Genomic DNA, 15,412 nt, shown 5'->3' on the forward strand with positions numbered 1-15,412 from the left:
GCATTGGTGCTCATTTTTTAAAGTTGTTCTTACTCTCTGTTTCTGAGTTCTTTGCCTTTTTTTTTTGTCTTAGTATTTTTATAATGCTAAATGGAGTAGATTTCAATAGCATGAGTAGTTAGGGGGAACATAAACATTCGGGCAGCTAGCGGCAATTAAGCCTAATATCACAGTGATGTCAATTTTCAGAATCCTGAGACCAAGAAGATTGCAAAGGCATACACCAACATCCACTTGAGCCAAACCGTTAAGGAGACTGCAACAAGTAGGCCTTGGTTTAAAATAAACAAAATTAACACATGCAGAAACCAAAGCGGTAACCGACACAAGGCAAGTTCCGGTGGCTAATGAGGAAGGGATAAGGGAGATCAGCAGAGTGTTGAAGAGGAGGAAAGCAGTTGAAGTAACAGCTGCCTTGGAAGCCATTGACAAAACTTGAAAAGTTTAATTTAGGGTTTTGAAAGTTTAGAGCTAGAGAATTGATTGCGAGAGATGGATTTGTGAAGTTCTTGCATGGGAATTTATAGGAGGAAATGGGTGATACATGCACATGCAAAACCTCAAGTTTTCAGATTTTAAGAGTCTTCACGGGTTCAAGTTACTATAGTACATAGTAAAGTCTTCGATGAGAAAGTCTCCTANGGGCTTCCTTTTGAAATAAGATTTTATTGGGGCTTGGAAGTGAAAAACAAATAATTACAAAATTGCCCAAGTATATATAAATGCAAAAGGTTGCATTTTAGTTTATTATTCACCTGTTCACTCAAAAACAAACTAAAAGCTCTCTCCCTAGCCACAGCCACTCTCTAAATCTCTCAACGTAGTGTTAAATTGTGGAGGTCTCATCATTTTGAGTCTTATCTTCATCAATCCAAAGCAAAGGAGTATGAATCTCTTTTCCAAGCTTTGTTTGAAAATCGGTTTTGTGAATCTAAACTTTCATGCTTTCATTCTTCATTTCCACTACTCTTCATGCATGTTGTTCTTACAATGTATATACAAACAATAATTCCTTGGTTACATTGATTCATATGTAAAATCATTTCAATTCAATAAGATAAACTCAAAATTTATGTAAGCTTTTTGTAAGTCCATGTGAAACTTAGAGGAAATTAGAATTTCGGAAGAAATTTGAGAGAGAATACTATGTTATTACTTGATTGGTAAAGTGCAAAATAATTGAGCTCAATTTTATATGAAGAAGTAAGTGAACGAGAGAGAAGAACAGTAAATAGAAAGTAAAGAGAGAAACGACATCATTTCCTCCTTTTTACACTTTTGTCCTTAAAAAGAAAAGTCAGCCTTGGTCAACATGCTCCCTTAAACCAAACTACTCTGAATCCAACTTCTCATGCCATTTCCAGCTAAGTCAACCTTGGTCAGCATGCTCCCTCAAACCAAACTACACTAATTCCAACTTCTCATGCCATTTCAATACATAACAACATTCTCTCTATAAGTAAACATCTCAGGCATTTTTCTAAATTGTAAGCAGATTAAAAATCTGCTGCATTTTAACTAAAACAAAAATTGTTGCTGCTAAACAAAAACCGTTGCTACTCAAAGAAGTTCATTTTGCTAAAAATTTGCTGCATTTTAGTTGTTGCTACAGGAAGTTCATTTTGCTAAAAATCTGCTACAGTTTAACTAAAACAAAAACTGTTGCTGCTGGAGGAAGTTCATTCTGCTAAAAATTTGCTGCATTTTAACTAAACAAAAACTGTTGCTGCTGCAAGAAGTTCATTCTTTCTTTAATTCACATTCCCCCTCAGACTAGGTAGGAAATTTATTCTTTCTCTGATTCACAAACTTCACAAACTGATCAAGAGATTACTCCTCTTCGGATTAAAACAATTAAACAATTATGACTGATGACAAACAGATGCCTTAAAAAAAAATCAACTGCATTTATCTTGCAGCTTTAATAACTATGGAAGTACTAACATGTAGAGAGCAGTTGGCTTCCTTTGTGCTTTTAGAACAATTGTTACTCAATAAGAGGGAGGGGCTATCAATCAATCTCATCTGACACTCAGCTTAGCTGAGTGCTACTGTATGCTATTAACATCAACCACATTCAATTTGGCCTTTAAAGCTTGGAACTGAGTGATGGATAAAGGTTTGGTGAGTATATATGCAATCTGTAATTGAGAAGGAACATATTGCACAACCAACTTTTTAGCAATAACCTAGTCCCGAATGTAATGAGCATCCAGCTTAATATGCTTGGTACGTGCATGGAAGACTGGGTTTGTAGCCAAGGCTCATGCACTAAGATTATCACACCATATAATAACAGAGTCATGAAAAGATAATTTCAGTTCCAAAAATATGCTTTGAAGCCAAGCAATTTTAGTTGCAGTTTGAGCCAAAGCCCGGTATTCAGCCTTTGTAGATGATAAAGCTACTACCTTTTGTTTTCTGGAGCTCCATTGAATGAGATTTAGCCCCAAATATACACAATAACCACTTGTAGAACACCTATCATCAGGGTTACTACCCCAATCAGCATCAGTATAACATTCAACACTTAGGGATGCTGTTGGCTTGAAAAGTAAACCATGATCTTTAGTGCCTTTGAGGTATCTAAGTACCTGTTTACAAGCTTGCCATTGAAGTTCAGTAGGAGCTTGAAGGAACTGACTGAGCTTGTTAACAGTGAAGCTTATGTCAGGCATGGTGAGTGTTAAATATTGCAAGGCACCAATGGTGCTTCTATAAAGAGTGGGGTTTTTAAAAACCCCACTATCATTGGAGCTTAGCTTAGTGCCAAAAGCCATTTATGAAGGACATGGATGAGCTTCAGACATCTTTGTTTTAGCCAGCAAATCTGAGATATATTTGGTTTGCTTACGGTGTAGAAGCTTCAATACCAAGAAAATACTCAACTTTACCAAGAGCTTTTAGAGAAAATTCGTTGTTCAAATCTTAAATTAACTGATGTATAAACTGAGTGTGGCTACCAGTAATCAAGATATCATCTACGTATATGAGAAGATAGATCATAAGGCTATCATGATGCAAAGTGAACAAACTAGTGTCTGAAATGGAATGTAGAAAACCTCTACTTAAAGAGCTTCTTTCAACTTGTCAAACTAAGCCCTAGGTGCTTGTTTGAGACCATAAAGAGCTTTATTTAATTTGCATACAAAGTGAGGAAGATGTGAGTCAAGGAAGCCCTTTGGTTGCTTCATGAAAATAGCTTCACAAAAGGTGCCATTTACGAAGGCATTATTGATGTCAATTTGTTGTATTTCCCATCCATTAGAAACAGCAAGTGTGATGATAATTCTGATGGTGGATGGCTTCACAATAGGGCTGAATGTCTCAAAGTAGTCTAGGCTAGGGGTTTGTTGGAATCCTTTGGCCACAAGCCTAGCTTTATACTTCTAAAGGGAGCCATCTGCATTAAATTTCCTTCTATATACCCATTTATTCCCCACTATGTTCATATCAGCAGTGGCTAGAACAAGGGTCCAAGTTTGATTCCTTTCAAGTGCATCAAATTTAGCCTTCATGGTTGCTCTCCATTCAAATCTGACTAAAGCATCTTTAACTAAAACAGGCTTAGGTTGAACAAAAGGTTCATTGGATATAAGGAGGGCAGTTTTAGTGTGGGCAGCTTTAGCTCTTATTACCATAAGGTGAGTGTTTGTAGGGAAAGGAGAAGGTTGTGAGGAAGAAGGAAACAGTGATGAAGATAAATCAACTTCAAGATGGTAGGGTAGTAGAGTTTCAACATGTGGGGAGGAAGAAGAATTAACAAGTTGGGCATCTATGGTGTTAAAGGTGCAGGTTGTAAATCTGATGAGGATAGTAAGGGAGTAGGAATATCAAATGTTATGGAAGAATTATAGTTACTAATAGTTGGTGAAGGACTGATTATAGGACCAGTTGTTGCAGGAGAGACTTCAACTGGAATTGAGTTGATGTGAGGAGATGTATCTGTGTGTTTAGCTTGAGTATGAGGTTTGGAGAATGTAGGATCAAGAGTATGATTTAACACAGTATGATTCCTAGATATTGGAGGTTGTGAATGATGTGAATGAGAGATAAAAGGAAAAGTGGATAAGGTGGCTTCTATGACAGTGGCAGGTGAAGAAGAGGAAATTGAAGGTTTAAAGATACTCATATAAGGGAACTCATTTTCATTGAATTTGACATTTAGAGTAATGAATATTTTTCCATTGGAAGACAAACACTTATAGCCCTTGTGAACTAGACTATAGTCGATAAAAACACATTTTGAGGAATGGAAACTAAATTTGTGATGATTAAAGTCACGCAAATAAGGAAAACATGCACAACCAAAAATTTTCAAGGAGGAATAAAGAGGGACTCTACCAAATAAGACTTGATAAGTTGAAACAAAGTTTAACACAGATGAGGGCATTCTATTTATTAAGAAAACTATTATGTCATATGCACACCACCAAAGATGCATGGGCATGGATGCATGAGTTAACAAAGTCAAGCCTGTCTCAACTACATGCCTATGTTTCCTCTCACTTCTACCATTTTTTTGGTGAACATAAGCATAAGAGTGTCTAAACTGAATTCCAGCAGTTGTTAAGTAGGAAATTAGGCCTCTATATTCACTCCCTTGGTCAGATTGTAGACACTTAAGTTTTGATTAAATTGTCTTTCTACTAGGTGATGAAACTTGATGAAAACAGAAGCTACTTCAGCTTTGGTTCTTAATGGTAAGAGCTAGGTAAATAGACTAAAGTCATCAATGAATTGTACGTAATATCTAAAACCCTCTAAGGATAACACTGGGGCAGGCCCCCAAATATCACTATGAATAAGTTCTAGTGGAGCTGTAGCTCTTGAATGTGAGATAGGGAAATGGTTTTTATGAAGTTTTCCTAATTGACAAGAATCACAAAAAGAAATAGAGGATTTATTTCTAGACACTGATAAGCTAGGTATTTTTAGGAGAATTTTCTAAGGGATTTCAGCATGTGGGTGACCTAGTCTATTATGCCAGTCATAAAAGCAGAGTCATGAGGAGAATTAGTGTGAGTGGCCAATGCTGAAGTAAAATGCAAGCAATTATTCACATGCACAATAGTGCTACGTTTAAAATTATCAGATGTTTGTGAGCAATCAGTATTGTTATGATGTAACAATGAAGAGTTGTCATTTATACAAGCAGAAAAATCCAAGTTTTTATTAAGAAAATCTGAAGTACAAGTACTTGAGTAAGGTGTATTGACATTACAAGCTGATGCATCTGATTTAATAGACACATCAGATGTAGATTTATGTGCAACAAAAGAACTACAATCATCACCAAAATAGTTAGACTCAGCATTATTGGACTTGTCTAAAGTGATACAAGTAAACAGTGAACTAGATGCTAGACCATTTAGCTTAGTTGTACTACAATAAGTCTTCGAAACAGAAGAGACTGGCAGTTGAGGAAAAACAGAAGGTGAGCAAACTTTTGGTGATTTGGAGGGCAGGACAGAGTATAAACTTAACTGGTACAACCCAGCTTTAAGTTCTCCCTACAGTAGCACTGTATTTGTAATTTTATTCTTTACCACACAGCTATCAGCAGAAAACTCAACCACAACATTGTTATCTTTAGTAAATTTAGATATACTAAGTAAGTTTTTTGTAATTCTGGGCACACACAACACATTTTTTAGGTAAAGACATTTAGATTTAAGAGTACTAGGTAAGAGAGTAAGTCTTACATGAGAGATATGAAGAAACTCACCACTACCTACTTGAAGTTGCTCAGCTCCATCACAGTTGTGGCTAATGTTGAGGTGGTTTAGGTCAGCTGTGACATGGTCAGTCGCACCTGAGTCAATGTACCAAGCAGGGTCTTGGCAAGTGGCGGGAGAGACAGTCAGGGAGCCTTCTTTGTTAGTAGGACCATAAAAGTTCTGATTTGCAACCATAAATGCTTGACTGGAACCACTAGGTTCCTAACTAGGAACTTTGAAGCCTTGTGAAACAGGAGCAGAGTATGAGGAACAATTGAGTTTACTCTTGATGGTGTGGCAAAATTCTGTTGTGGCTGAAAGTTGTTACTAAATTCTGTGGTCGAATGTGTTGCTGATTAGGTACATAAGTAGTTGGAGCAGTGTATTGTGTTTGCTGAGAATAGTGGGAAAATTGAGGTTGCATATTATTAGCAGTATGAGAACCAAGAGATATATTATGTGGTTGAGTGTGATTACTCGGCTGCTGGCCATATGGTGTATTGGATTGCTTAAAATGAGTGATAGGACCAGTTGGTTGTCCAATGTGAGACCTCGTAGGTGGCAGCACACCATTATAGGTAGAGTTGTACCGGTGATAGCATTGGACTGTAGTATGTCCAATCTTATTACATATTTTACAAACTAGTCTTCCCTTGTTATTAGTACCTCTTCCTCTGCCTCTTCCAAACTAATTAAAACTAGATGGATTATTTGGTGGAAAAAGTGCTCTGTATTATCCTATATGAGCTGAGTAAGTGTAGTGATCAGTGGGATTATTAAACGAATACTGGGGACTCATTTCCAAATGAGCAATCTGAGGTTGTAGAGGATATAGTTGATGGGATAGTGAATTGGTAAGAGGATGAGTACTAGTAAGATATGAGTGTGGTGCAGCAGATTGCAGTGTTAGGTTAGGAGAAAGTGCTGGATTATAAGCAACATTTGGACTGATCAGTTGTTGTCCTGATTACTAATGGAAGCAAGATGAACAGAGCTTTGAAAATCAATAGAATTAAACTTTTCAATTCTCATCTCAAACTTTTGAAGTAAGTACTGCGCTTCCTGAAGAGTAATTGAGTCAAACTTGGACTCAATCTTGGATGTCAAATTAACTACAGTAGCGTCGAACTCTAGCCCTAGACCATCAAGAATATATTGGAGCAAATCTTCATTAGGAATTAGTTGCCCACTGGCTAACAAATTTTTAGCTATCCCTTTCATTTTCTTAATGTATTCACTGACACTTAGGTTTCCTTTTTGTGTATTTTGCAGTAAATTTTTCCGATGCAGAGCTCTTGCGTTTGAATTATTTAAGAATTCATTCTCAAGGGTTAACCAAATAGTAGTTAAAGACTAAAATTTTGATACATATGAAAACATACACTCAGATGTTAAGGCTAACAGCCAGGTTACTAAAAATTTATCAGTCCTTTTCCATGCAACATAATCTGGATTTACTATTTTTGTAACCAAGGTATCTTTCGAACTAACTTCTCCTTATTCACTAACAACCTTACTTTCAACACTGATTAAAGGAAGAGGGCAAGAAACCGGACCTATGAGATGATCTTCTAATTCATGAGCTCCAACAGCTGAAAGTACTTGAAACTTCCAAAAGCGGTAGTTATCTCTATAATTGTTGAAAGTCAATCTGGGGCTTATGACTTGAAGGCTCGAAGGAAAAGCTAAGGTGAAATTGTGATTGGAATTGTGAGACATCTGCTGCGTATTGACAATAAATTGATTTGATTCAACCGATTTGGCCATTGACTTTAGTCCAAGGCTCTGATACCATGAGAAACCTATAAGGAAGTTAGAATTTTGGAAGAAATTTGAGTGAGAATACTCTATTATTGCTTGATTGGTAAAGTACAAAATGATTGAGCTCACTTTTATATGAAGAAGTGAGTGAACAAGAGAGAAGAATAGTAAATAGAAAGTAAAGAGAGAAATGACATCGTTTCCTCCTTTTCACACTTTTGTCCTTAAAAAGAAAAGTCAACCTTGGTCAACAGTCTAGGCTAAGGCTTTATACTCAGCTTTTGTGGGAAAGAGAGCAACAAATTTCTATTCTTGAGAACACCATTAAATCAAATAACCAGCAGATAATAATTACTGGTGGATTTTCTATCTGATATACTACTAGCCGGATCAGCATCAACAAAACTCTCCAATACAAATCTACACTTCTCCTGAAATATATATATATATATATATAAACTATGATGAATGGGGCCTTTAATATAACTGAGTATTCTCTTACAAGAAGCCTTATTCACACTTCAACTTCTAACCGCCAATTCCCTTATTAATCTAAATCAAACAATTACTCCATTGTAAAATGAGTTATTTTAAATAATTCTAGATAAAAGTTTAAATTGGGCCAAAGACAATAATTGACCTCATAACAGTAGTTTAGAATATTAATATGTAGGTCCAACAATGGTGACAAACCCAATATTACTTGGGCTAAAATCAAGTTCCTTTCTCAAAAATTGAAAACAAAATATGTTATGGGTGAAAGGTTTCAACTATTTCAAGAAAACCAAGAAAAATCAGAGAAGAGGAAAAAAGGAACACGCAAACGTGAGCTTGAAGAATAACAATAATTTTTCATTAACTGCCAATTAACAAACATAACCACTTTTATATAACAATACAATCTAAACGCACCATATTAGTGACACAAACATGAAAAATTACAATCTCCCTTACACTTATTAAAATTGATTTTACAAACCTTAGTCTAATAGCCCCACTTAAATAGGACTTAGTCTAATATCCTCACTTAAACAGAACTAAGTCTAATATCCTTTATTAAGCTGAACATCCTCAATTTGATCCATTATCCCCATTTAAATCTAACCTTATGTTTTGAACTGAGCCATCCTCTTATGTCAATATCCCCTTTTTAAAACTGAACCTCATTCTACAGCCACACTTTAGTAGTTTGGAACTTCATTCTTTTTTCTGTTCTGAATTGTATTCTATAGCCACACTTCTGTAACATCAGCATAGGAACTAATAACATACCTTAAATCTTCTATTGTGATCTTGACTTCATTCAATAGCCATAACTTTTGTAGTAACAGTAGCCATAACTTTTGCAATATCAGCATAGGAACTAATAACATGCCCATGCCCAATATTCATACCAAAACAAACCTATACAAATCAATACTAGTGTGCCAAGAGTACCATCACAGTATTCATCACTTTACTGCATCATGATGAGCAACATTAAATATTTCAGATCATCATAAAGAACTAAACTACTTTTCCTCAGACTATTATGAAGAACAGAACTAGTTAGCACTGAACTATTCAGCAACACTAAACAATCTAACCAGTGCAAACCAGTAAACAACATCAAGAGATTCAGCACAATATTTAGGCAGGGAAACTGGCAAAAACATTTAGCTTTTCCTGTAACAAAGCAAACCTTGCACTAGATAGAGATTTAGTCAATACGTCAGCCTTTTGATACTCTGAAGCAACATATTGTACCAGCAAATTTTTACTTGCAACAAGCTCTCGAACATAGTGTACTTCCATTTCTATATGTTTAGTGCAGACATGAAAAACGGAGTTGGATGATAGAGTTCGAATACTCATATTATCACACCATATAATAGGTGTGTGTGGAAGATCAATGCCAAGTTCTTTAAAGAGATGTTGAATCCATACAACTTTAGTTGCTACTTGACTTAATGCCCTGTATTTAGCTTCAGTAGAGGATCGGGACACCACCTTCTGCTCTTTGAACTCCATTGCATGAAGTTATCACCAAGAAACATAGCATATCCATAGGTTGATCTACGGTCATTAATATTACTGGCCCAATCCGCATCAACATAGGCCTCTGAGTGAAGAAACTTATGTGGCTTAAACACCAAGCCATATTGTAAAGTGCCCTTAATATACCGCAAGACCCTCTTACAGACAATCCATTGAAGAATAGTAGGATTTTGCAAAAATTAACTCAATTTATTGACTGTAAAAACTATATTTAGTTTGGATAAGGTCAAGTATTGTAGGCCACCAACAATGCTTTGATATAAAGTTGGTTGATCAAACAAATCTCCAATTTCTTTCCCAAGTTTTGTACCAAGGGCCATAGGAGTAACACATGGTTTAGAATCTTCCATTTTTGCTTTTTCCAACAAGTCATGTGTATACTTTGTTTGAGTAAGAAAAAGACTTGAATTATTTAAATCCTTAATTACTTGGGCTATAAGTTGATCATTATTGCCAGTAACTAAGATGTCATCGACATACACTAGTAAATAAGCAACTTGAGAATCATTCCTGAAGCAAAACAGGCTCACATCAGAAGTGGAGTTAAGAAAACCCCAAGTGAGTAAGGCTGCCCTTAGTTCATCAAACCAAGTTCTTGGAGCTTGTTTGAGTCCATACAGGTCTTGATGAAGCCTGCAAACTTATGGTTCAATAAAGGATGAAACAAATCCCTCAGGCTGCATCATAACAAATGTTTCAGTCAACTTTCTATTCAAGAATGCATTATTGACATCAAGTTGTTGAATTTCCCAATGATGATGAACTGCCAAGGAAAGCACAATTCTGATAGTGGTAGCCTTCACTATCGGGGAGAAAGTATCAAAATAATCTAGGCCAAGGGTTTGCTGGAATCCCTTAGCCACTAGCCTAGACTTATATTTTTGTAAGGAACCATCTGAGTGTAGTTTAGTTTTACAAACTCATTTACACCCTACTACATCCATGCCTTCTTCACAGGGTACAATATCTCAAGTGTGACTATCCAAGATAGCTTGATATTCTACTTCCATAGCATTCTTCCATCCGTGAACAACTATGGCTTCCTTGACTAACTTGGGCTTCTTAAGTATGGTAGTAGTTGAAAGATAAGCATGAGCTGAGGAGGAAGGAGCACAAGACTTTGTTTTGGATCTTGTGAGCATGGGATGTGTGTTGAGAGAAGTAGATTTAGATTGTGGTAAGGACAATGGAAGAACTACTTCAAGATGAATATCAGAAGGATTTTGCTTCTGTGGAGGATGAGCTGCATGAGCATTATTATCAGTACAACCATCTACAGAAATAGAGACAATACTAGGTGTTAAGAGCTGATCTTGTTGAGGACTGATGGAATGAGCTTCTCTAACAAAATCAGATAAATAATCAGTACTAGTTGGACATTAAGATTAAGCTCTAGGTGCATTATGATGCACATGTGAATATGTAGGAAGATTGATAGGATTGCTAGTAGGCTAATCAGTGGGACAAATAGCCTAGAGAATGTTAGGAAGCTGTCTATGATCCTAAGAATTCTCATACGTAGGGGAATGTGAACTTGCACAAGTAGAACTTGAAAAAGAAGGAAGTAACTAAGACTGAGCTATAGGAGATGAAACAACAGGATCAAGAGAAGTGGAGTTCTCACTTTGTTGAGTTTGAAACCCAGACTTAAAGGGAAAGTTAAACTCATTAAACTTGACCTGTTTAACTCTATAAATTATGCCTGATGAGGACATGCATATATAACCTTTGTGCGCAAGACTATATCCCAAAAATACACACATGAACATGCGCATTAACCAATGAGAAATGTTGTGATGTGGCACTTGATACTCACACGTGGAAGTCAATTTATACTTTGGGTGGTCAATGTAAAATGTTATTGACTTAAGGGGCATTTCAGTCTTTCTGGCATCTTCAAAGACCTAATCTGATTTAAGTCGTGCACAGCTCATTTCTGGTTCATTCTCTCTTGGTTAACAGAGAGAGAAAATGGTTAGAGATGCTATGCTGGAAATCCGAAGAACGTCGATGGAATAAACGGTGATGGTAGGTCTTATCTATCCTATTTGGTTTGCCTTGTTTTGCTGTATAAATTGTCTCTAATTTCTGCCTATTTTATAATGTATGAGTGGTGAGAGCACCTAGGTGTACGGGTGTAAAATCAAAGGGGCTTTTCTCGGGTTTGTGCTTTGTGTAAAAGGGGTGAGCCGAATCTCTGTAAGGTTTCTCAATTTCTCATAGTGGATCTTTTTCTTTTGCCCTGAAGAGTGGATGTAGGTAATCTTTCAGATTACCGAACTACTATATATCTGGTGTTATTTTTCCTTTCTCTTGTCTTTATTTTTGCTTAAACATTATTGTTGTACACTTGTGGTGGTTGCTTGGTTTTTCGGATACTGCATTTTTGTTCTGTTTTGGGTTTTATGTTACAACAATAATTAATCAACCAGCTGTGATCATTTGAAAAAAAATAATAATAATAATAAATAAATAAATAAAGTGTATTAGTTTTACAAATATAATATTGTAGTAAATGTTATCTTAAACCACGCATTAAATAATCAGTACATAAACTGGCAACATTTACGCATAAAACCTTTACAGATACATGATCTGCCGGAAACAATATTATATTTCATAAAACATGAAGTTTCCTCCTATAAATACCCTGATGGAGCTCCCATATTTTCACAAACTAAACTTTCTAAATCCTAATATTTTCCAAGCTTTAGTTGAGAAATTAATGGCTTCATCCAAGGGAGTTGCTTTGGCATTACTTCTCTTTTTGGCTTTGGTGCTAATTTCTGTTCCTTCCACATCAGCAGAGAAAGAGAAGAAGCTTAAGCAATGCAGCAAGTTTGGAGCACATTTCCATTGTGGTGAGACATTGATGAAGGTGGCCTCGGGCAAAAAATTAGATAAGGACTGCCAAGGTTGCTGCAAATACCTTAGAAAAGTAGATGCAAGTGAAGCTGCATCATGCCTCTGCAAAGCTGTTCCTCTTCCTGATAAACATAAGGATAAGATTGCTGATACTTTGAACTCAATCCTCAAGACCTGTAAGATCGATTGCAAAGTCCCAGCTTACTACAAGTGCCCAAAAGAATAGTGCCGTTAAATCATTCATTGATTTATGAATGATTGGATTCGTTGTGCATGGCTTGAATAATAATGTAATGTTTTTCATTTCAAGTATTTATGTCAATAATTGAAGATGTTTCAGAATATTACGTATTAATGTACTGACATTTCTTCTTGGTTTATTATTTCTACTCTACATGCATGTGTCACATCAAATATCTCAAATGATATACTTCAATAAAATTGATTATACAACAATATACTTCTCCAATAATCATTTTTAACAGATATAACAGGTTAAATAAGTTATTACAGGAGAAGCTCCATCAATCCAAGCTCACCCTTACACTGTTTTCAACTAACCCTCAATTTTAGTATCTCGAAGACTTGACCCTAGGTAGCTTTAAGTTTAATAGTCTAAAAATAATATTTTGAAATTTATAAGAATATAATTTGAGGTCACATTTGGTCACAAAATAGAGTATTAATGCTACACCCACAATCTTTTCTCACAACCCCGACGTGACAGCTTATAATTGATCAGTTGTAATTTATCAAATGGGACCAAGGTGAGACTCATAACAAGCTGACTAATTGCTATTTGTCACATCGGAGTTGTGAGAGGAAGTTTGTGAGAAGAGGTTGTGGGTGTAGCATTTTCCCACAAAATATAGTCAAACTGGATCTTAATTTGATCTACTTAAAGGGATGTAATAGAATATGGTGTTAATTGAAAATCAAGGATTAAAATGTGTAGAGTTAATACATTAACCCCCTTAGGGTATGATATAATAACAAAAATAACAGGAATATTTCTCTCTATTACGGAATCAACATTTTCCGGTTCATAACAGAGAACTCTGTTCTTTCCAGTTTTCAGTTCATACTCAAATTTCCAAATTTATATTCAGAGTTTCTAGTTTTCAGTTCAAGATAGAGAGCTCTCTTCTTTGCCTCTCCAGTTCCCAAATTCATATTCAAAGCTTCTAGTTTTCAAAATATCCACTGCTCAACGATTTTCTGCAACAGTGTCTGTTTGTTTTTAAAAAATGTTCACTGCATAACGGTTCGATTAACGGCTTTTGTTAAGTGGCGTTAAATTCTTTTAGTAGAACACTGCCATTTCAGATCAAAGTTGTTGGGTGTTTCATTTTTGTTTTAGCTGAAGTTCATCAAGCTGGAGAAGAGATCAACTGCTGAAATGTTGTCAATTTGTGTTTCTTTTGAATCAATTGTGTTTGTTAATCTTAAGTCTCACACGGATTGCCAACGTGGACTCACCTTGAGTATAAAAACAATTCAAGAATCCGTCTGTAAAAAGAAGCTGAAATTAAATAAAACTCAGTTATGATTATTCAATCTTCTCTCTAGATTTTTTGTTTGCTTCTTGGGAAAGTGTTACAGTTTTCTGGTTTTCTCCTCATTTGATCCTAGGACTCTCACACTACCATCAGTGAAGCATTAAAATTTACATTGTATTGTTATCATCTTCCTATCATTCATTTTAACACCTAAAAGTTAATGACAGGGGAATTTATATTATTTCCAAAACATCAGGAGGATTTGGTAATTATATCATATCTTAGGGGATTAATCATTAACTCAAACTTTTTAGAGAAAGCAAGTATTTTGTCCTTTCCCAAAAAAAAAAAAAAAAAAAAAATTTTATGACTTATTTTTTTATTTTTTTATGAGAATAAAAGGCCAAAATATAAATTAACATCTGGTTCACATTTTCAAGAACAAAAAAATGAAAATAGAGAATTTGGTGTATAAACAAACATAGATTTAAGTTTAATCATAAACAAAAGTTATGTATGTTGTTATAACAAAGAGAATTGAGGGAATTAAATTAAATGTGTGGTGTGTGGTGTGTGGATAAAAATATCTCTAAATTTAAAATATTGAATTTAAAGTTAAAATTTATAGTTACATTTTTAAATTAAAAAATTAATCCTATAAATAATGATAAAAAAAAACCCTATTTTAATCATTTTTGCATTTGTCACATATCATTTTCTAAAAGTAAAAGCAATTGAAAAATTAAACAAAAGAAACACCTGAAAACTTATATCAAAAGCTGATTATTCATAAAATTAAACAAAAATGATTAAGAGATAGGTTACAACAATCACAAATTAAGCCTTGGAGTAATATTCCCTTCCATAAATATAATTTATGCCTAATAAACGTGATAATTGTTCTCATGATTTCACAAAATAAATATAAAACATTCTATGTCAAGTTAATATCAAAATAAAAAGGGTTTATTTTTACACCCCCCTCAGGATAGTTAAATCTTATCCCACCCAAGGTGTTCAGAAACTACTAAAAACGCCTCTGTAATTATTTAAAGCCCACTTGAGACGGGGATTTTTAATAATTTTAGAGGATATTTAATAATTATAAGGGGGTTTTTGGTCGTTTTATAAAAGCCTGGGCATACTCATATTGAACAATCCCACAAAGGGATGTATGAAATAATATAAAAATATATATTCAGTCAATAAAAAAACAACATTTTTACAATCATAGAATAAAAAAAATTGAAAAATTGTGGTGAGACCCATCAACCCGCTGCTGGCCACCGCGCGTTTGACATCATAGTCAACATGTTCAAGATCATTGGCCACTGATTTGTTGATATAAGATAATACTACACTTACAACCTAATCTCACAAATTTTCTCTTACAACTCCGACATGGTAGCTCGCAATTAGTTAGCTCGTAAATAAGTCTTGCCTACTCGCTATGGGTCTCGTCTGTCCAATTGTGAACTGTCATGTCAAGGTTATGAGAAAAAGTTTATAAAATTATGTTATAAATCAATT

At 35.0% G+C, this 15,412-nt stretch overlaps 1 protein-coding gene across 1 annotated transcript; it reads right to left on the bottom strand.

Moving 5' to 3' along the window:
* Nucleotides 1-102: 102 nt before the first annotated feature.
* LOC116127672 (pEARLI1-like lipid transfer protein 2) lies at nucleotides 103-426 on the bottom strand. Its single transcript, XM_031413304.1, has one exon. It carries the CDS (start codon nucleotides 424-426, stop codon nucleotides 103-105), a length of 324 nt encoding a protein of 107 aa, XP_031269164.1.
* Nucleotides 427-15,412: the final 14,986 nt, after the last annotated feature.

The sequence above is a fragment of the Pistacia vera genome, unplaced genomic scaffold (genome assembly GCF_008641045.1).
Source record: "Pistacia vera cultivar Batoury unplaced genomic scaffold, PisVer_v2 Contig193, whole genome shotgun sequence".
NCBI lineage: Eukaryota > Viridiplantae > Streptophyta > Magnoliopsida > Sapindales > Anacardiaceae > Pistacia > Pistacia vera.